Source organism: Palaemon carinicauda, chromosome 36 (assembly GCF_036898095.1).
Source record: "Palaemon carinicauda isolate YSFRI2023 chromosome 36, ASM3689809v2, whole genome shotgun sequence".
NCBI classification, from domain to species: Eukaryota; Metazoa; Arthropoda; class Malacostraca; order Decapoda; family Palaemonidae; genus Palaemon; species Palaemon carinicauda.
In genome coordinates, this window is record NC_090760.1 from 12907693 (window position 1) to 12928220 (window position 20528).

General features: G+C 46.8%; 1 protein-coding gene across 3 annotated transcripts in view; it reads left to right on the forward strand.

The window, feature by feature from the left end:
• The window catches only part of LOC137628752 (protein Spindly-like), a 178705-nt gene that overhangs the window by 82173 nt on the left and 76004 nt on the right, over positions 1 to 20528 (forward strand). For 2 of the 3 annotated variants that reach the window (XR_011041389.1, XM_068359935.1), the window contains exon 8: positions 2799 to 2860. The exons of the other annotated variant lie outside the window; for it this stretch is intronic. Coding sequence is in view for 1 of the 2 variants with exons in the window: in XM_068359935.1 (XP_068216036.1) it covers positions 2799 to 2860 (62 nt within the window). In the remaining variant the exon portion in view is untranslated. The remainder of the gene's footprint in view (positions 1 to 2798; positions 2861 to 20528) is intronic. 3 annotated transcript variants of the gene reach the window in all.

Genomic DNA, 20528 nt, shown 5'->3' on the forward strand with positions numbered 1-20528 from the left:
TGATTCGGCAATCATCTAAGTCATATTTTATCAATATTTTCTTACTTTATACCATTATTTCATTCTCTTGTTTCATGTGATATCAAATGCTCCATTAAAGTATTTTTGTATTTTATTTTTCAATTTCTGAAGAATTTTAGACATCAAGAATTACTTAATATTTTGTTTACCTTTGGTTATGATCAGCTGATCTGGATGTCCCCACTACCGTATCAAAAATTTGCTTACTTACAAGTGGCGTATTTTTTTATTTAATTTCTTAATTTATTCTAAATATCCTCATGATGAATATTAAATCAGCACCAGAATGTTACAGGATAACACAGTTTCATACAATTCGTTTATAGCCATTATTATCAGTTATCATGCAAATACGTTCTCACTCTGTGCGAGTGTGTGTGTGCGCATGGGCTCGTATGGATAATTTATTTTAAAAGCTTCATACAGAATTTAATTTTTTATTTATTATTAAGCCTTCATATTTCATTAGTCATTATTGTGGTTTATTAAAGCATGTTTGTATTCTATTTTTCAATTTCAATAATCAACAATTACTTTTGGTAGGCATCAGCTGATCTCAAAGTCACGCTACCATATTGTGATTATGCTCACATATAGTAACAATAACACGGAGTTGTTAATATAATGTTCTCAACTTATTCAAAACCTCTTAATAATTAATATTGCATCAGCGACAATATGTTATAGGCTATCAGTTTCCATACAGTCCGTTTATAGACCTTATTATTAGTTATCATATGAATACGTTCTCTCTCTCTCTCTCTCTCTCTCTCTCTCTCTCTCTCTCTCTCTCTCTCTCTCTCTCTCTCTCTCTCTCTCTCTCTCTCTCTCTCTCTCTCTCTGTTTCATTTTCATATTTCTTTAAAAATTATCAGAAATTCCTTGTATCATTTCTCGATGATTCGTTAATGGGAATAATGAGATTACTCAGTAATACACTGAATGGAAATAATTCGGTTTGCCAGCGCGCATTGCATCACAGGACATGGGATGTGAACTCGATAGGAATGACTTGCAAATTATGTAAAACACTTTCCTTTTTCTTGCAAGAAATGAAAGAAAATACTAACTTATCAAGCAAAAGTATTTCATTTTTATAATGTAAAATAAAATATATTATTTTTAAGAAAATGTTAAGTGTACTTTCTTTAGATAAATATCGATCTATTATCCAAAATTAAATAGAACTAGCGTAGAGTTGAATTTACGCTAAGTAGTACTCATAACAATCGATACAGACACAAAATGCTTTGTATCATTACTTGACATTTCGATAATGGGAAGACTAATACTAATCGTTAGCCTTTTTGAAGGAAGTCACTCTATTGTCCGCTCGCTTTCCGCCGGTAATATGACATCACCAGACAATAATTATATGAACTTGACGCATTAAAACTTTTCTTGACGTATTTCTTACTGAAAATGGATGCTGCATATTAACAATAAAAGAAACTACTAACTTACCAAGATAAAACAGTTCTATTTTATACAAGAAAATAGATTACAGTATATCCAAGGAAAATTTTTGCTATCAGTGTACTATTTCAGACATACTTGTGACGTCATCACAGTGAAAAAAAACGTCGTAAAGTTGAACCGTCATAAGTCGCATATGTCATCAGTCGGCGACTCCCTGTACATATCCATATGTAATAAGTCAAATTGGTTAGAAAAAGAACAAGGCATTTCCAATCAAAAGAAGGCCTAAATGTGAAAAAATAAAAGTTAAAATTAAAGAGAACTGTAATAGGCAGTAATAAGTTTTACGGATAACAATAAGAAAATATACAGTATACGTACAAAAACAGCTGCAAATAGTAAATGTGTCACTGGATTAGTGCACAGTATTATGAAATACAGTACCATTAAATCATCAACACATAACTTTGGTAAGTAAAGTACTTCAATTCTTTGCATTTCATTTAACCCTTTTACCCCCAATGGACGTACTGGTACTTTTTACAAAACTCATCCCTTAACCCCCATGGACGTATTGGTACGTCCTTGCAAAAAACTGCCATTTGCATTTTTTTGCATGTTTTTGATAACTGTATGAGAAACTTCAGGCATTTTCCAAGAGAATGAGACCAACCTGACCTCTCTATGACGAATATTAAGGCTGTCTGCGCGATCTAAAAAAAAAATTATTGCAAAACGTGCTTGAAAATGGTAAATGCCTGGGGGTTTGGGGGTGGGAAAGTTCCAAATAGCCTTGGAGGTAAAAGGGTTAATAAATGAAAAAAAAAACCTCATGCTTGATAGTGTACCATTGTGTAACCTTGACAGAATGTGAATGTTTACATTGCAAGACGATTAGCTGTTATTCATTCCTGATGTGCAAACACTGAAATTTGTATTAGAAGATGTTTGTTGAGTTATAGCCAAAAACGGATAACATAATTTGAAATCAAAAGCATTATTATTCTTGTTAAAAAAGGAAAGAATGACTAAGCAATTTTATAAATATACTAAACAGAGAAAGTATTCATTTAGTGATAAAATAACTTTATATATTATGTTTCATTCATGGTATTATTTCTAGATAACGAAAGAATAACAAACAATACTAAGTTTTGTAGAATCTACAGATAGATTTTCAAATAACTTAGTCTGAATAAAAAAATCTTGTGGTTGAAGATACTGTACCACTAAATTTTGTCAAAATACATCCTGTGTATGTAGGTTTTATATGCTTATCATATGCCATTATTCATTATTCCAGTGTTGAATCATTTGTAACAATAGTGCTCGTGATTGTAATTCATTAATTTTTTCAGGTTGAGCCATCTGATGATCAACATATGGCTACATTTTTTAAGAATATGTATACAGAGGAACAGTAAGTAATGTATAAATACTTAAATTTTTATTCCTATACAGTAGAAACATGTGTGGGGGGGTTAATATTGGGAAGGATTTTGTTAAAAGAAGTATTGTGATGAAATTATGATGGGCAATTGGTAATACATTGCAGCCAAAATTAAAAATGGTAGGGGCATTATATTCTTCTACTGTACCCACATTTTTACTAAATGCCTTCCATCTTGTTGTCCAGCCTCTTTTAACTTTTAGTTTATAATTTAATGGTAGGGTTTTCCCTTGTTTGCACTTGAGCACTGAATGGCATCAGAGGCTCCAATGCCTGACTATGTAATCCAAATTCATGAATCTAAAGGCAAGAACCTGTGTGTGCATTATTATTATTACTTGCTAAGCTACAACCCTAGTAATTGGAAAAGCAAGATGCTAAAAGCCCAAGGGCTCCAACAGGGAAAAATAGTCCTGTGAGGAAAGGAAATAAGGAAATAAATAAATGATATAAGAAGTAATGAACAATTAAAATAAAATATTTTAAAAACATTAACAACATTAAAACAGATTTGTTCCGTAACCGAAATACAAACCACGCTATTTACAAAGGGTTATTACTTTTAGCGTAGCTGAAATGGCGAGCCATTAGAATTTAACGAGGGTGTATTACCCCCGCGCTAGTTAGCGGGGGGGTAGGGGAGTGGTAGCTAGCTACCCCTCCTCCCCCTCACACACAGGTGAATACTCACTTTCACTTTTGGCTCGGACTGTGACAGACGTCTCTGTCTTGGTCCTCGCTTGGCAGCCATTGTCTGTTTTGTCTTTACTTAATCGCTTACTTTTCTTTTACTCAATATATATGTAAACATGTTTTCATGTTTGTATATATATTTGAGTATAGAAATAAGTAAGTTTCCTTTTCAGATGTGTGTGTGTAGTGTACGATATCTACGTGGAGGCCTCGGCAGTTAGGCCACCACGGCCTAATTTTATGGGTTGCGATCGAGTTTGACTTCGGTCTTTCTCTCTCTCTCTCTCTTGAGGTCGTTCACCCTTTTACTATGTTTTACTACGCCCTTGTAGCTTCCTTCCCGTGTGGGTGGGGTTGCTACGCCGTACATTTTGTCTCAATTAGTTTATGAATCTAATTGTAGTTGTTAATTTTTCAGCTTGTAGAACGATTCCTTTCGGGGTTTTCGTTTTTTCTTTAGTGTTCATTCATTTTTAAATTACATAATTACATAGTTACATAATTATAATTGTTATAATTCTGTTTTGGTTACAGCTCTCCTTCCGCGAGTGTAAGTGGTTGTGAGGGCACGTGCCTGTTGTGTAATTCTTGTTCCTTTTCCTCGGGATTCCTCTTCGGAGCCTTCCCGGGGGAATGAATGTGTACTAATATTATTTGTTTTATTTTTTTACAGTTACCGATCTAGTTCGTTTCTGTAATATAGCAACGGTGTGAGCTGTCTGGTTGAGTCCTGGGGATTCGGCTGTTGCTGCCTCCCCCCTTGTATTGTCGTCAGGGGCGTGTCTCCTTCTACTGGTAGTACTCCCGTGTCGACGGACAGCTCTCCAGTTCATTTTAGAACAGTCAGGAGGCTTGCCTCCTTGGGCGGATAACTTTCCTTCCGAGGGAAGTTTTTTTCCTGTCCAGGCTTGAGCTTTTCCTCTTTTGGGGGGTTCTTCTCTTGCCTTTTTTTCGTGCGACTATGCTCTTGGTGCTGAGCGGTCGCACCTGCAGTTTCGCTCAAGGGGCTGGGCAACTGCAGGAGCTCCTCTTCGGAGGATTGCCCCTTTTAGGTCACTGGCTGACCAGTCTCTTCCACGAAGTGTTTCTCTTTCGTTCGCGAGAGAGTACACTCATAGAGACTCCTCTTCGGAGGTTTCTTCTGTTGCTGTTGCTGTTGGCCTCCCTCGCCGTAAGGCCCTCCGTCCGCCTCGTCGTAAGGGCCTCTCATCTCCCTATAAGGGTGCTTGAGGCGCCTTTTTGAATCTCCGTTTGCAGCCTACAACTTCTTTGTCTCGATCTTCCGTCTTGGTGCAGATGGACAGCAGTCTAATCTCGTCTTCCGACGGGCAACGGTCTTCCCGACGGACAACGGTCTTCCCGACGGACAGCGGTCTTCCGACGGACATCAGTCTCCCGGCGGACAACGATCCCTTCGGGGCAAAGGGTTGCCCCCACGGGGGTTCTTCCCTTGCGTGTCAGGGTTTCCCTGCGCGCCCTTCTGTTCGTCAGCGCTCTCCTGTTCGTCAGCGCTTTCAAGATGATCTTCCCTGCGGTTCCTGTTACGTGCCCTGTGCGCCCACGTTCGCCCTCGCGATCTAGAACTTCGGTTCAGGTCGGGGTCAAGGACTCTTCTTCTTTGCGCAGGCTTCCACGCGTAGCCTTCTGCTCGTCAGCGATCATCAGCTCGTCAGCGATCATCAGCTCGTCAGCGATCATCAGCTCGTCAGCGATCATCAGCTCGCCAGCGATCGTCAGCTCGTCAGCGATCGTCAGCTCGTCAGCGATCATCAGCTCGCCAGCGATCTCCGGATCGCCCACGTGTGTTACAGCTGGCACGCCAACGTTCTCCAACACTTCTGAAGGAACATGGTTCGCCAGCTACTAGCTCAACTGCGGATGCTGATCGCCATCGCGCGACCCTCAACTGCAGATGCTGATCGCCATCGCGCGACCCTCAACTGCGGATGCTGATCGCCATCGCGCGACCCTCAACTGCGGATGCTGATCGCCATCGCGCGACCCTCAACTGCGGATGCTGATCGCCATCGCGCGACCCTCAACTGCGGATGCTGATCGCCATCGCGCGACCCTCAACTGCGGATGCTGATCGCCATCGCGCGACCCTCAACTGCGGATGCTGATCGCCATCGCGCGACCCTCAACTGCGGATGCTGATCGCCATCGCGCGACCCTCAACTGCGGATGCTGATCGCCATCGCGCGACCCTCAACTGCGGATGCTGATCACCATCGCACCCTTTCACGCGATCATTCACCTGCGCATGCTGCTCGCCATCGCACAACCCTGAACGATTGCCCGCTTACGCATGCTGCTCCTCATCGCACAACCCTGAACGATCGCCCTCTTGCGGATGCTGATCACCATCGCACCCTTTCACGCGATCATTCACCTGCGCATGCTGCTCGCCATCGCACAACCCTGAACGATTGCCCGCTTACGCATGCTGCTCCTCATCGCACAACCCTGAACGATCGCCCTCTTGCGGATGCTGATCACCATCGCACCCTTTCACGCGATCATTCACCTGCGCATGCTGCTCGCCATCGCACAACCCTGAACGATTGCCCGCTTACGCATGCTGCTCCTCATCGCACAACCCTGAACGATCGCCCTCTTGCGGATGCTGATCACCATCGCACCCTTTCACGCGATCATTCACCTGCGCATGCTGCTCGCCATCGCACAACCCTGCACGATTGCCCGCTTACGCATGCTGCTCCTCATCGCACAACCCTGAACGCTCGCCCTCTTGCGGATGCTGATCACCATCGCACCCTATCACGCGATCATTCACCTACACATGCTGCTCGCCATCGCTTACCGCCAGCGATCTTCTTCACCTACGCGGCAGCACGATCCCTCGCCGTCACGCCCATTCGCCTGCGCGCCCGCGCGATCGCTCGCCTGCGCGCCCGCGCGATCGCTCGCCTGCGCGCCCGCGCGATCGCTCGCCTGCGCGCCCGCGCGATCGCTCGCCTGCGCGCCCGCGCGATCGCTCGCCTGCGCGCCCTCGCGACCGCTCGCCTGCGCGCCCGCGCGACCACTCGCCTGTGCGCCCGCGCGACCATTCGCCTTTGCGCGACCGTTCGCCCTCGCGCGACCATAGTTCGCGGCGAATTCCACAGCCGGTGGTAGCAGCAGGGACGCGTGCTCCTAGGCGGCACTCGGGATCACCTCCATCCAAGCACAGGTTGGTAGTGCAGGACGAAGACAGGTCAGTACAGCATTCTTCCCACCTTCTTTTCAGGCAGGAACCGTCGTGTCCTCTCCAAAGGATCGCCCGATCCCTTTCACCTTAGCGAGGATTTCGGACTCTGTGTCCTTGGAGCAGCAGACATGGTTTGATCCGCTGGCACGGGCGTTAATGAGGTTTATGAAACCAGCACTCACCGGCCAGGGTAACAAACCAGCGGCTGTCTCTCCTACGCTGAAGAGAAAGAGAGGAGTGGACTTCGTGGTGACTTCCCCCAGGGCGAAGTTGGTTCCCAAGAGGTCGGTCCCGAGGGTCCCCTCTCCTGCACGAGTACTCTCTCCTTCTCCCGCCCTGGAAGGATTTTTGGCGGGGGGGCTTTCCGTTGAAGATTTCTCCATCGGACAAGGGGTGACTGCTTACCTCTTCCTCTGGGAGCTTACCAGGTTCTTTCCCTCCTCGGTTACGGCCCGAGGTTTGGTTCAAGGAAGCTACAGGAAGATCAAGGGTACTTTCCTCCTCTCGAGCTCAGGCACCTTGGCCTTTCGTCGTTAAGTATCTACTTGCGGACAAGCTCGATGTTGTACCATCTGGACGCACTGACTGAAGGCTTCCTTCGGGTGTCTCATCTGTGGAGGTCAACGACCTCAGACACCCTTCCATCCTTGAGAAGAGTTTTGTCTTTGCCCAAGGACAGAGACTTAAACATCTGCTGTGCGGAGTAAATCGACTTCCGGTTTCACTCCTCCAAGGCGCTTTCTTCCAGACTCTGCAGGGCTCCAGCTCCCTTTTCTTTCAACCACGTCGGCCTAAGTTATCGGCTACGACAACTGGGACAAGGTGTCCAATTGCAGTTTCCTCCTGTCAGGAACAGATGGCACGGGAGACTCCCCCGGGGGGGCATAGTCCTAAAAGGAGTTCACGAACTCTAGGATTGCAGGTTTTTTCGCTGGGAGGATGCTTAAGGTTACTCATCCGAATGACAGCTTCCCGATGCCCATTCCCGCACAATCTCTGTGAGTAGCCAAGGATATCGCGCCTGCCGTCTCTGTCAGCGAATTCAGTGTCTCTGAACCTCTATGCCATAGCATCAGCAGAGTTGCCCGGTTGGGCAGAATGATCCATACCTTAGGCGAAGGTCTTCCTTAAGATCATCGACGGCTTCACCCCCGGCCCCCTCAGTCGATCCTTTCTTGTAAGGAAGGATCTGAGAGGGGGTGTCCATAGTCGACCTCTCAGCCCTGATCAAGTTTGTCGAACAAACTTCGGCCAGCGTAGACCAGCAGAATCGATCAGACTGGTAACGAGGCGACAGGACTCCTTTAACCCTGGATCGGAAGGACGGGTACTTTCAGTTTCCATTCCATCCATCTTCCAGGGTGCTTGTCGAATTCAGCCTAAACTGCAAGTATTCCTGCTTATGATGCAGTGTGGCTATCCCGCCGTGGCATAGCAGGTTTGTTTCCCCAGAGAACTCTCCCTGCCTTCCTCTTGGCCGCTCAGGTGCAGACTTCCGCCTCCTCTGCTGTTTGGAGGGCTGGTCAACTCCGGTAGGCTCGGGTTTCGACCTTCTTCAGCGCCGGGAAAAGCTTCCGAATGCTGACCATGAGTGTGGGCTCATGGTATTTTGCTTGGAGCCTTCTCTTCCTCTGCCTCAACATCTGGAGTATCTGGCCATGATATTGAGTCAACCGCCTTACCACGTTGGAAACCCCGCTTCTCGTCCGTCCAGCGAGGTTAAGCAACGTCGGTACTTGGATGGGTGACCACCTGGGGACGCCAGATTCTGTTACCACATCCTCCGAGCCTTCCTTTCGGTTCACCGTGGCAAGACTGAGGAGAGTCGCAGTACCTGTTCTCAGTCAAGCAGAGTTTTCAGCCCTACCTTGGAACGTTTCCTAGTTCTTCTTTCCTCATTGACCCGTTTATAGTCCGAACGGTCGCCTCAGGATAAGTTCCATGTGGGGCGATCCAAGTTCCGGTGGCTTCAGGCAATGTTTAACCGGACTCCCTGGCCCTATGGGACCAGCGGAACTATTAAACCTGCAATGGGTGTTGACCTATGGAGCCTCTTGATGGTAGTGGATATTCTCGTCCTTTCCCCACATTCTTGATGCGGTTCTCGGACTCGTCAAAGGAAAGGGGGGGGGGGCATGTTCCGGTCCAGGCCTATGGTCAAGACCTGAAGGATACCTCTCCATCATTCAGGCAGGCTTAAGGGCCTTAGTCTGGCCCCTCTTCAGATCCTACCGCTCCTGCCAAGTCGCCCCGTTGCGTGTCGACTTCACGCTAACCAGCAGGGGACGCATTTTCACACCTTCACATCTTGCAGTAGAGATATCGGGATGATTGAGATTCTCTCAATTCCACCATCGGCTCTCTCATTCCAGGCAGGGGAATGTTTCTCTCAGACTATCCGAGCAGAGCCTCATAGAGAGAGTGTACCTAGGGGTCTTTGACCTTGGGTAACCAGCAAGTGCTGGTCTGGGGGACCTGATCGCGACAGCTTGGAACCTCAAGCTTCCGCTAGTTTTCCCCCCAGTCTCAGACCCCGAGACTCTGGCAAGATGCATTCCGGTGATGGTGGGACAACTTCGACGCCTGCGTCTTCCCTCCTTTTTGTCTGCGGACAATGGGTCTCAACAAAACCAGGTTGTCTGTCAACCTTTCAATGGGAGAGCTCCACTGGGACTATGCGCAGAACGGTTTCTGGACCCTCTGCTTCCCCTGACGGAACTCCCGGGAGAGCTTCTCCCACGGCGCAGACTACTCAAGCAACCACACTGCGACATCTCTCCCGAACCGGGGCGTCGCTTCGGCTTCATGCCTGGAGACACTACGCTTCCTCCTCTAGAAGAGACAACCCGCTACAGTCGCGGTACGGAGGTCGCGTCATCTGCGATAGTCATCCACAGGGGTCTCCCAGGCAAAGTGAAGAGTCTAAGGTGGTTGGTGCCGTGGGAGATATACCTCTTCCCGTGAGGCCTCTTCTCCAGCAATAACGGTCTTATTGCCTTTCGGCGGGAGGAAACTCCTTTCCGCTCTTGGCAATGAAGCCTGTCGCTCAGCCTTTCCCTGACCTTCAGGCTTAAAGGAATAACTTTTTCCTGCCCGCTGGATCTATCCTCGCTCATGCGAAGCTACGATCGTCCCTGCCCTAGTCGGAGGAAGACCTCCAACTTGGAGCATGGCTCGGACTTTTAGTCCTTTAAGAGATCTTCTCAAGACCCTTTTACGACAGGCCTCGGATTGTATTCCGCCCTGGGTCTTCTGCTCACTCTGGCCACGGCCAGTGTGTAAGCAATCTTCTTGGTCTCTTACTACTCCCCCCCTTTCTAAGGAAGAGGGGAAGGCAACATTCAGGCTCGCTCCTGAGTTGTTGGCTAGACTCAGAATCTGAGGGTCCCGACCCTTCGGTCCGATTCATTCAAGATTTTGAGTCTCCATTCTGTGTCTGATGTCCCAAGACCTTCTCTTTCTTGCCAGTACAGGAATCGAGAGGTTAGCGCTGGGAACAGCTGCAGTTTGGCCTCAGTTGCAGCCGATTTGGGAACACAAGGAGGACATGGGGGGAGAGTCACCAGTATACCTCTTCAGCCCGGACTCAAGGACATTCATCTCGACCTGTCTTCAGACCCTCCCCCGTCACGTCGCCCTACAGCACGATGTTGGATACATCGCAACGTCCCTCGCCTTCGAGTAATACTACTCTGTGACGCAGGTGCTACAAGCTGGAGTCTGGAAGCGTCTGATGACCTTCGCAGCCCGCTTCCTGCAGGGCGTGACCCACAGGAGTCTCGATACGTTTTCTATCGCTCTGTGGTGGCTACACAACAGCTGGTCTAACCTCAGGCTCCTTTTTGGACAGGTAGCAGAAGGTTGAGGGCATTGTTGTCAGGTTTTAGTCTGCATGAACGAAAGAAGTATGTCTGGCCCTTACTTCTTTCTTCATCATCCCCTCTACGGGGAAGCAGCATCCTGGTCTCTGCATAGCTGACCTCGAACCTCTGCAGGTAAACCATGCTTCCTTGTGTTCCGAGTATTGAGTCAATACTGTCGCGTCCCCCATACCCTGACGAGGTGGTATTGGGAACGTCTTAACCCAGAGTTCCTTCTGGAACTCCAGGTCAACTGCCTAAGACGGGTCACACTTCTTCCTTCACACACAAGCTTACGTAGGCCACATGGTTCCTTGCGGTGCAAGGAACTTGTGAGGTGCAGGGACTCCTTTTCTCGAGTGCGACTCACTCGGATTCTGAGTCCCCGGGTAAAGCCAAAGCCAGTATGGCTGGGGACTTTCCACCCTTCCTAAGGGATAAGTCACCCTTTGTAAATAGCGTGGTTTGTATTTCGGTTACGGAACAAATGACAAATTCGAAGATAATTTGTATTTTTCCTAACCATACAAACCTTAGCTATTTACACATATTTGCCCGCCAGCCCTGTCCCCCAAGACAAGTCCTACCTCTAAGTGAAAGTGAGTATTCACCTGTGTGTGAGGGGGAGGAGGGGTAGCTAGCTACCACTCCCCTACCCCCCCGCTAACTAGCGCGGGGGTAATACACCCTCGTTAAATTCTAATGGCTCGCCATTTCAGCTACGCTAAAAGTAATAACCCTTTGTAAATAGCTAAGGTTTGTATGGTTAGGAAAAATACAAATTATCTTCGAATTTGTCATATTTCATCTATAAACTTTTAAAGGACTTATGTCAGCCTGTTCAATATAAAAACATTTGCTGCAAGTTTGAACTTTTGAAGTTAAACCGATTCAGCGACCCGATTAGGAAGATCATTGCACAACTTGGTCTCAGGTGGAATAAAACTTCTAGGATCCTGTGTAGCATTGAGCCTCATGATGGAGAAGGCCTGACTGATAGAATTCACTGCATGCTTAGTATTACAAACAGGATGGAACTGTCCGGGAAGATCTGAATGTAAAGAATGGTCAGAATTATACAAAATCTTATGTAACATGCATGATGAACTAATTGAACGATAGTGCCAGAGATTTATATCTAGATCAGGAATAAGAAATTTAATAGATCGTAAGTTCCTGTCCAACAAGTTAAGGTGAGAATCAGCAGCTTCAGACCAGACAGGAGAACAATACCCAAAATAAGGTAGAATGAAAGAATTAAAACACTTCTTCGGAATAGATTGATCACCAAAAATCTTAAAGTCTTTCTCAATATGCCAATTTTTTGTGCAATTGAAGAAGACACAGACCTCGGGTTTCTCCAAAGTAAATTTGCTGTTGAGAATCACCTAAAGTTTTAAGAGTCATACAAAGTTAAAGAAACATTATCAATACTGAGAACTGGATGTTGAGGATCCACTGTCCTTGACCTACTTATAGTCATACTTGGAGTTCTGTTAGCATTCAAGTTCATACCCCATCATTTGCTCTATGCACTAATTTTAGCTAGATCTCTATTAAGTGATTCAGCAACCCCAGATCTACATTCAGGAGATGGAATTGATGCAAAGAGAGTAGCATCATCTGCATATGCAACAAGCTTGTTTTCTAGTCCAAACCACGTGTCGTGTGTATATAGTATGAAAAGTATTGGGCCAAGAAAAGCACTTTATTATATATATATATATATATATATATATATATATATATATATGTGTGTGTATATATCGTCGTCGTCGGCGCCCACTCGTGTCCGAGTATTGAGTTCTGTCGTTAGCCATCAGCCTCCTATCTAAAGATGAAGAGGGGTGGAGGAAACGACAGAATGCCAGTAGCTGGGTATATTGTTTTGGGTGGTCATGGCTTTGCAACGGCCACGCGCACACACTTGGCCCACACCGTTTTCACCGCGGCTCAAGACATATGAGACAGGCGGCTTCTACGATGTTGGTTGCATCGGGCTGCCGGGTTCTTGTTATGTCAAGGCCTGCCTTGTTGCCTGCCCGACAGGCATTGCCCTCTTCCGCCGGCGCTGGGAAGCTCCGCCGTTGGGGTCTTGTTTGGTTTGATTTTGGAGTTTTCCTTCTCCTAGCCTTTGCCTATCTTAAATAAAGGAGAAGGCCTATAGGGGGGTCCAGTCTTAGTCTGGTCTCTCAGAACTGGCCTTAGTGGTATGGTTGAGCCTGCCAGGGTGGATAAACTACCCCACCGCCATTGCCCAGCCCATCATTGAGACACTCAAGCCCCTCTACTGCAGCAAAGTGCTGGACCATCAAATGTATCAACAACTATCTTTACAATATGTATATATATACTGTAAAGATAGTTGTTGATACATTTGTAGGCTAGCTCACTATTAGTACCAAGATCAGTTGACTGAAAACAACGAAGGGGAATAGGTGGGAGTAATAAGCTGAATCCCCAGGCTATTATTGTTGAACTTGGAACCCACTTTGGAAGATATCTTTTTTATGTAGGGAACTTGCTTCAAAATGGGGGTGTATGCTCTTTAGCAAAAAAGGAGAAGCGCCGGGCTTCTTTCAGTGTTTAATGGTCATATGGTTAGAATTCCATAAATAAATGAGGTGGACATCAATTTTGCTTTGATAATATTAGAAGGGGTTGCTCTGATAAAATGAAAAGACAGGTGCTAGAGGAAATCCTTTGAAAAATTAAAGAGTTGACAATTATTAGTCTGGCTTCATGCCTGAAATATAAACATCAGAAGTAGTATTTATAATGAGGCAAATGCAGGATGAATATGCAAAGAGGAAGAGATTGTATGGCATATTTGTTGATTATTTCTTTGAACCTCGCCATTCATTCCTTCTCAAAGCTGGTTAAATGTCAATGTCTAGCCAAAACTAAAAAGAAAAATCCCCATTTTCATTTAATATGATAGTCTTCCCCATCAAGTGGAATATTGCAATCTGTTGTAATAAGAGCAGCATCACCTTTTCAGTCTTTTTGTAACTATTTTGCAAGTTAGTCATATAGTTCTACCTGTGAATACAGATATGTTTTATTGATATTCAAGTGACTAATTGGCTGCACATTAATGGGAGATGTCTTCTGGCTTTGCTATACAGCCATGTGTTGATTGTTCAAGGGATTTATTACTGGGTGATAAAGGTCATATGATAAGAATGATCGATAGTAGATGGACATTAAGAATAACAGAATGGGTACCTAAAGATTGCAAAATAAGCTGGGGAGGGAAGAGATGATGGACTGAAGAAAATTTGCTGATTTGGACTGGCATAGATAGACCATGAACAGATGCCAGTGGAATGACATGTCTGTATTATATGTTAAGGACAGCATTGTGATTTAGGTAATTGTTATGCTGAATGCAATAGCTTACCCGCCCCTCTCATGGAATAAGATGTTTAGCTTGTGGCTGATTAAGTTCATGTAAGGGACTCCAAACATAAAATAAAATATGTTTTAGCTCATGGGAAAATCCAGGGAAGACTAAGTGAGTGGATTACAGTGGAAATTATGATGATGATGTCTCTCAGGCTATTACCAAGCTCTCAGAAGTTGTTAGTAGTGACCTTTATAAGAGTTTTACTAAATTGCTATATTCAAGCAATCTGAAAAGGCTAGCACACCTTCGGGAAAAGACACTCATTCTAGCCGACCTTTTTTATATTCTGCACTTTTCCTGAATTCCCAAACTCCTTATGACCTTTCTCCTCCATTTTCTGTAATAATCTACTGATTTTAATCGTTATCTACATATTTACTGTTTTTAGTTAATACAATTTGAAGCCTATTCACCTAATCTAGCTAGTTGCATTATTAACATTATATGTATTCATCATACCTAAGGTCTGCATATAATGTAGTAAACAATAGGTACAATGTGTGTTTTTTTGTGATTGGTAACCTGTTATAGTTGAGTAATAAGAAAAAAAACACTTTACAGTTTAGAACTAGCGAAGCTCTCTGAGAGGGCAGACCTCTGCCACGACAGCTTACTTCTCAAAGCCAGCTTGCCATAGGGGTAATTTGGTTGACCTTTTGCCCAACCTTGATCTTTGACCTAGGACTTTCAATTTTTAATATTAAACTTACCCGATAATCATGTAGCTGTCAACTCCGTTGCCCGACAGAATTCTACGGAAGGGATACGCCAGCGATCACTATACTAGAAGGGGGTGTACTCACCAGCGCCACCTGTGGCCAGGTACTGCAGTACTTCTTGTTGACACCACCTCAATTTTTTCCTCTGTCGTGCTTCCGGCAAGACGTTCTTGGATACGCTTATAATTTTGGAGTATTGTTCACGGTTTTTGGTGAAGTATTTCTCTAAGATTTCAGCTTTCGCTATACTGGAAACTTTTCTATTAGCTTAGATAGCTTTTATTTTGATTTGATTAATGGTTAACGATCTTTTGCTTGATTTGGAATCCCCCTTGACTAGCTCTTTGATTCAAGATGTCCGACCTTTCACAAGCCCCTCCCCATAGACGATGTAGGTCTTGTAATAGGCGTATTCCGAAGGCCTCGGTTGATCCTCACACCGCTTGTTCCGACTGTAGGGAAAGACCCTGTCAGTTGGAAGATCGATGTGAGGAATGCGCCGGACTTTCGGAACTTGAGTTTGTTCGATTCCTTAAATATTCCACTAAGTTAGAGAGAGAGAGAGTTAGGAGGAGTTCTGCTCGCTCTTCGCTTTTTTCCTCACCTCATGATCCTCAACCTTTTCCTCCCCCTGTAGTGGCTACCCCCGAACCTACTATTTGTGCTCAGCCTGATATGTCCGATGTTTTGCGTGCCATTCAGGCTTTAGGTGACAAAGTGGAATCGGTAGTGAGTGACCATAAGTTTCTCTTGGCGGACGTCAAAGAACTTAAGGTCAAAAGTGCAGTGGGAAGTGGTAGTGCCAGTGCTGTGCCAAGTGCTAGTGTCAGTGCGGTGCCGAGTGCTAGTGTCAGTGTCAGTGTTGTGCGTGAGGGTACTTCTGTGCGTGCCAGTCGTCCTCCCAGTCCGGGACCTCTTGCAAGCTCCCAAGCCCAGGGGAGAAGCAATGTCGAAGGGCAAAAGGGTTCGGCAGGCCTTGATCGGCGCACAGAAGTATCCTCGGTGGTTGCGGGCGTGTCTTACAGAGACCGTCACTCCCACCCGCAGACGATTGAGCCCTTATTTTCCTCGTCTGCAGAAGAAATTTCGGGGAGAAAACGCTGGACTCAGGTCTCTAGACCTCTTAAACGTAAAGTCCAGACCTCAAGAGTTCAACAACCCGGATGCAGTCATTGGATTAGCTCTGACTCTCCGCAGTCATCAGGTGACTGCACACCTCCTAAGAGAGGTAAGGCGATGCCTCAACAGACCTCATCTTCTGTTAAGGCTTTGCCTCAGCAGACCTTAGCGTCTGTTGATCCCAAGATGACTTTGCTGCAGTCCATGCAGTCGCAGCTTGCGGTCTTAATGCGTGAGTTTCAGGCTGAGAAGGTTACACCTCCTCCTGCGAGCGCTCCGCCTCACCGCAGTCCAGTCTGCCAGGCGTACGAAGTTGAGGTTCCTCAGGCTACCTTACCGCGTTCGGAGTTGCCAGTTACCAGCATTGTGCAGCAACCTCCACCTTCCTTAAGGCAACCTCAGCAATGGGAACAGGAGTCTTTTGCTTTGAGGCAAGATTTTCTTGCGGTTAGACCATCTTCGAGGCAACAACCTCTTGAGGTACGACAACCTCTACCATCCTTGAGTCAGCCACCTCAGCTCTCGCAGCTGCTACCTCAACATTCCTCAAGGCGAGAGCCTCAACTCTTGAGGCTAGCACCTCAGGAACCTCAACTCGTGAGACAGGAACTGCGTTCTGCGCAGCTACTACCTCAACTCTCGCAGCTCACACCTCAAGAACCTCAACTCGTGAGACAGGAACCTGCTACTGCGCATCCACCTCAACCCTTGAAGCAAGCGCAACTCTTGAGACAGGAAACTCATGCTAGGAGTCAGCCACCTCAACGCATGCACCTACCTTCCTCTACTCTACTTGACCAGTCTTTGCAGCCTGAACCTCAGGTTTTAATACAGTCGCCTCTCTCCACACTTGCTCCTCAAACCGCCGCAGAACCTCCTTCATCCCAACCTCTTGACTTTGTCGTTACCAGCCCTCATCCTCTTCAACAGAGACTTGAGGATGAAACCGCAAGTGTTTATGCACCCGCTTGTCAAGATTCTGCTGTTCAGCACACCGCTGTAACTTTACCTCTCGCTTCGCAACACTCTGGTGATGAGGTTTCTGAGGAGGAAGCTGCGCACCTAGATGATCCCTCTTCGGACGTGGAGGAACCCAAGTCTTCTCCTCCCTCCATTGACTTTCGCAAGGTCCTGGCTCTTTTCAGAGAGGTTTACCCGGATCATTTTGTTTCTGCTACCCCTCGCTCTCCTCCATCTGAGTTTTCACTAGGCATGCAACCTGTTAAGTCGGCCTATACTAAGCTCGTCTTTGCTAGATCCTCTAAGAGAGCTTTAAGAATATTAGGGGATTGGTTGCAGTCCAAACAGCAACTAGGGAAGACTTCTTTTATGTTCCCTCCTACTAAGCTGACATCTAAGGCGGGCGTATGGTATGCCACAGGAGAGGAACCAGGCTTGGGAGTCCCTGCCTCTGCCCAGGCTGACTTCTCAAGTTTGGTCGACTCCCCACGTAGATCAGCTATGAGGCGCTCTAAGGTCTGCTGGACCTTTTCCGACTTAGACCACTTCTTAAAGGGTATTTTTCATGCCTTTGAGATTTTTAATTTTCTCGACTGGTGCCTGGGGGCCTTGAGCAAGAAGACTGCCCCTGCGGACAAGGACTCAGCCATGCTTATAATGTCCTGTATGGATAAGGCAATTCGGGATGGGTCCGGCGAACTTGCATCAATGTTTGTTTCAGGAGTACTTAAGAAAAGGGAACAACTTTGCACTTTTCTTTCTACTGGCATCACCTCTTGTCAAAAGTCTCAGCTACTTTTTGCTCCGCTTTCTAAGTTCCTGTTTTCTGAGGAGCTTATCAAGGAATTGTCTGCGGCCCTTATTCAGAAGGACACTCATGACCTTGTGGCCTCTTCAGCTCGTAAGGCTAAGGTTGCTCCTTCAGTTCCCAAAACTTACCGCACCCCAGTAGCCGATACTCCTGCTACGAGATTTATTCCGCCCTTTCGTGGCAGAGCCCCCAGCCGAGGAAGTACCCGTCCAGACTCTTCCAGGAGCAGGTCTAGGAAAGGTCCCAAGACTTCAAAAGGCAAACACTGGCTCTCCTCCTCTCCAGACAGCAGTAGGAGCCAGACTCAAGACCTTCTGGCAAGCTTGGGAAAGAAGAGGTGCAGACGCCCAGTCTGTCAAGTGGCTAAGGGAGGGTTACAGGATACCATTCTGCCGCAATCCCCCTCTGACCACTTCTCCCATCAACCTCTCTCCCAACTACAAGGAAAAGGACAAGAGGCTAGCGTTGCACCAGGAGGTGTCGCTCCTGTTACAGAAGAAGGCAGTGGTGATAGTCCGGGACCATCAATCCCCGGGCTTCTACAACCGTCTCTTTCTGGTGGCCAAGAAGACAGGAGGTTGGAGACCGGTGCTGGACGTCAGCGCGCTCAATGCTTATGTCACTATGGAGACGACGAAGTCGGTCCTAGCAGCGGTCAGGCAGGAGGACTGGATGGTCTCGTTGGATCTGAAAGACGCTTACTTTCACGTTCCTATTCATCCAGACTCCCAACCTTTCCTGAGATTCGTTTTTGGAAAGGTTGTGTACCAATTCCAAGCCCTGTGTTTTGGCCTAAGCACAGCTCCTATGGTGTTTACGCATCTGATGAGGAATATTGCAAAATTCCTCCACTCTTCGAACATCAGAGCCTCCCTTTATTTAGACGACTGGCTGTTAAGAGCCCCCACAAGTCGTCGCTGTCTGGAGAGTCTCAACTGGACTTTAGACTTGATCAAAGAACTGGGTCTATTGGTCAACTTAGAAAAGTCCCTACTCATTCCCTCCCAATCCATCGTTTACCTGGGAATGGAGATTCGGAGTCAGGCTTTTCGGGCTTTTCCATCGGCCCCAAGGATAAGCCAAGCCCTAGAATGCATCCTGAGCATGCTGAAGAGGAACAGTTGCTCGGTGAGACAGTGGATGAGTCTAACAGGGACTCTGTCATCGTTAGCCCTGTTCGTCGAGTTAGGGAGACTCCACCTCCGCCCTCTCCAATTCCATCTAGCAGCTCATTGGGACAAGGAATTGACGCTCGAAGCAGTCTCTATTCCGGTCACCAAAGAGATGAAGACTACTCTCTTGTGGTGGAAAACCAACATCCTTCTCAAGGAGGGTCTATCGTTAGCGATTCAGACCCCCAATCTTCATCTCTTCTCGGACGCATCAGACTCGGGCTGGGGCGCGACCTTGAACGGACAGGAATGCTCGGGAACATGGAACAAGGAACAGGAAACGCTCCACATCAACTGCAAGGAGCTGCTGGCAGTTCATCTGGCCCTAATGAACTTCAAGTCCCTCCTGTTAGGCAAGGTGGTGGAGGTGAACTCCGACAACACCACAGCCTTGGCTTACATCTCCAAGCAGGGGGGGACCCATTCGAGGAAGCTGTACGAGATAGCAAGGGACCTCCTCATTTGGTCAAGAAGTCTAAACCTCACTCTGGTAACGAGGTTCATTCAGGGCAACATGAACGTCTCAGCAGATCGCCTCAGCAGAAAAGATCAAGTCATCCCCACGGAATGGACCCTTCACAAGAGCGTGTGCAACAGACTTTGGACCTTGTGGGGTCAGCCTACGATAGATCTGTTCGCCACCTCCATGACCAAGAGGCTTCCTTTGTACTGTTCCCCAGTTCCAGACCCAGCAGCAGTTCACGTGGATGCTTTTCTGCTGAATTGGTCCCATCTCGACCTATATGCATTCCCGCCGTTCAAGATCATCAACAGAGTCATTCAGAAGTTCGTCTCGCACGAAGGGACACGGCTGACGCTGGTTGCTCCCCTTTGGCCTGCAAGAGAATGGTTCACAGAGGTACTACAATGGCTGGTCGACGTTCCCAGGACTCTCCCTCTAAGAGTGGACCTTCTACATCAACCTCACGTAAACAAGGTACACCCAAACCTCCACGCTCTTCGTCTGACTGCCTTCAGACTGTCGAAAGATTCGCTAGAGCTAGAGGCTTTTCGAAGGAGGCAGCCAGAGCGATTGCCAGAGCAAGGAGGGTATCCACTCGTAGAGTCTACCAATCCAAGTGGGAAGTCTTCCGAAGCTGGTGCAGAGCCAATGCAGTTTCCTCTACCAATACCTCTGTAACCCAGGTAGCTGACTTCCTATTACATCTTAGGAATGTGAGATCCCTTTCGGCTCCGACGATTAAAGGGTACAGAAGTATGTTGGCTTCAGTTCTCCGCCACAGAGGTTTGGACCTTTCATCCAACAAGGACCTTCAAGACATCCTTAAATCTTTCGAGACTTCTAAAGAACGTCGTCTATCCACTCCAGGCTGGAATCTAGACGTAGTCTTAAGGTTCCTTATGTCTCCTAGGTTCGAACCTCTCCAGTCAGCTTCCTTCAAAGACCTTACGCTCAAAACTCTTTTCCTCGTCTGCCTTGCAACAGCTAAAAGAGTTAGTGAGGTTCACGCCTTCAGCAAGAACATTGGGTTCACATCCGAATCAGCAACATGTTCTTTACAGCTCGGATTTTTAGCTAAGAATGAACTTCCTTCACGTCCTTGGCCTAGATCGTTTGAAATTCCTAGCCTTTCCAACATGGTGGGTAACGAGCTAGAAAGAGTTCTTTGCCCTGTCAGAGCTCTGAAATACTATCTTAATAGGTCAAAACCTATACGAGGAC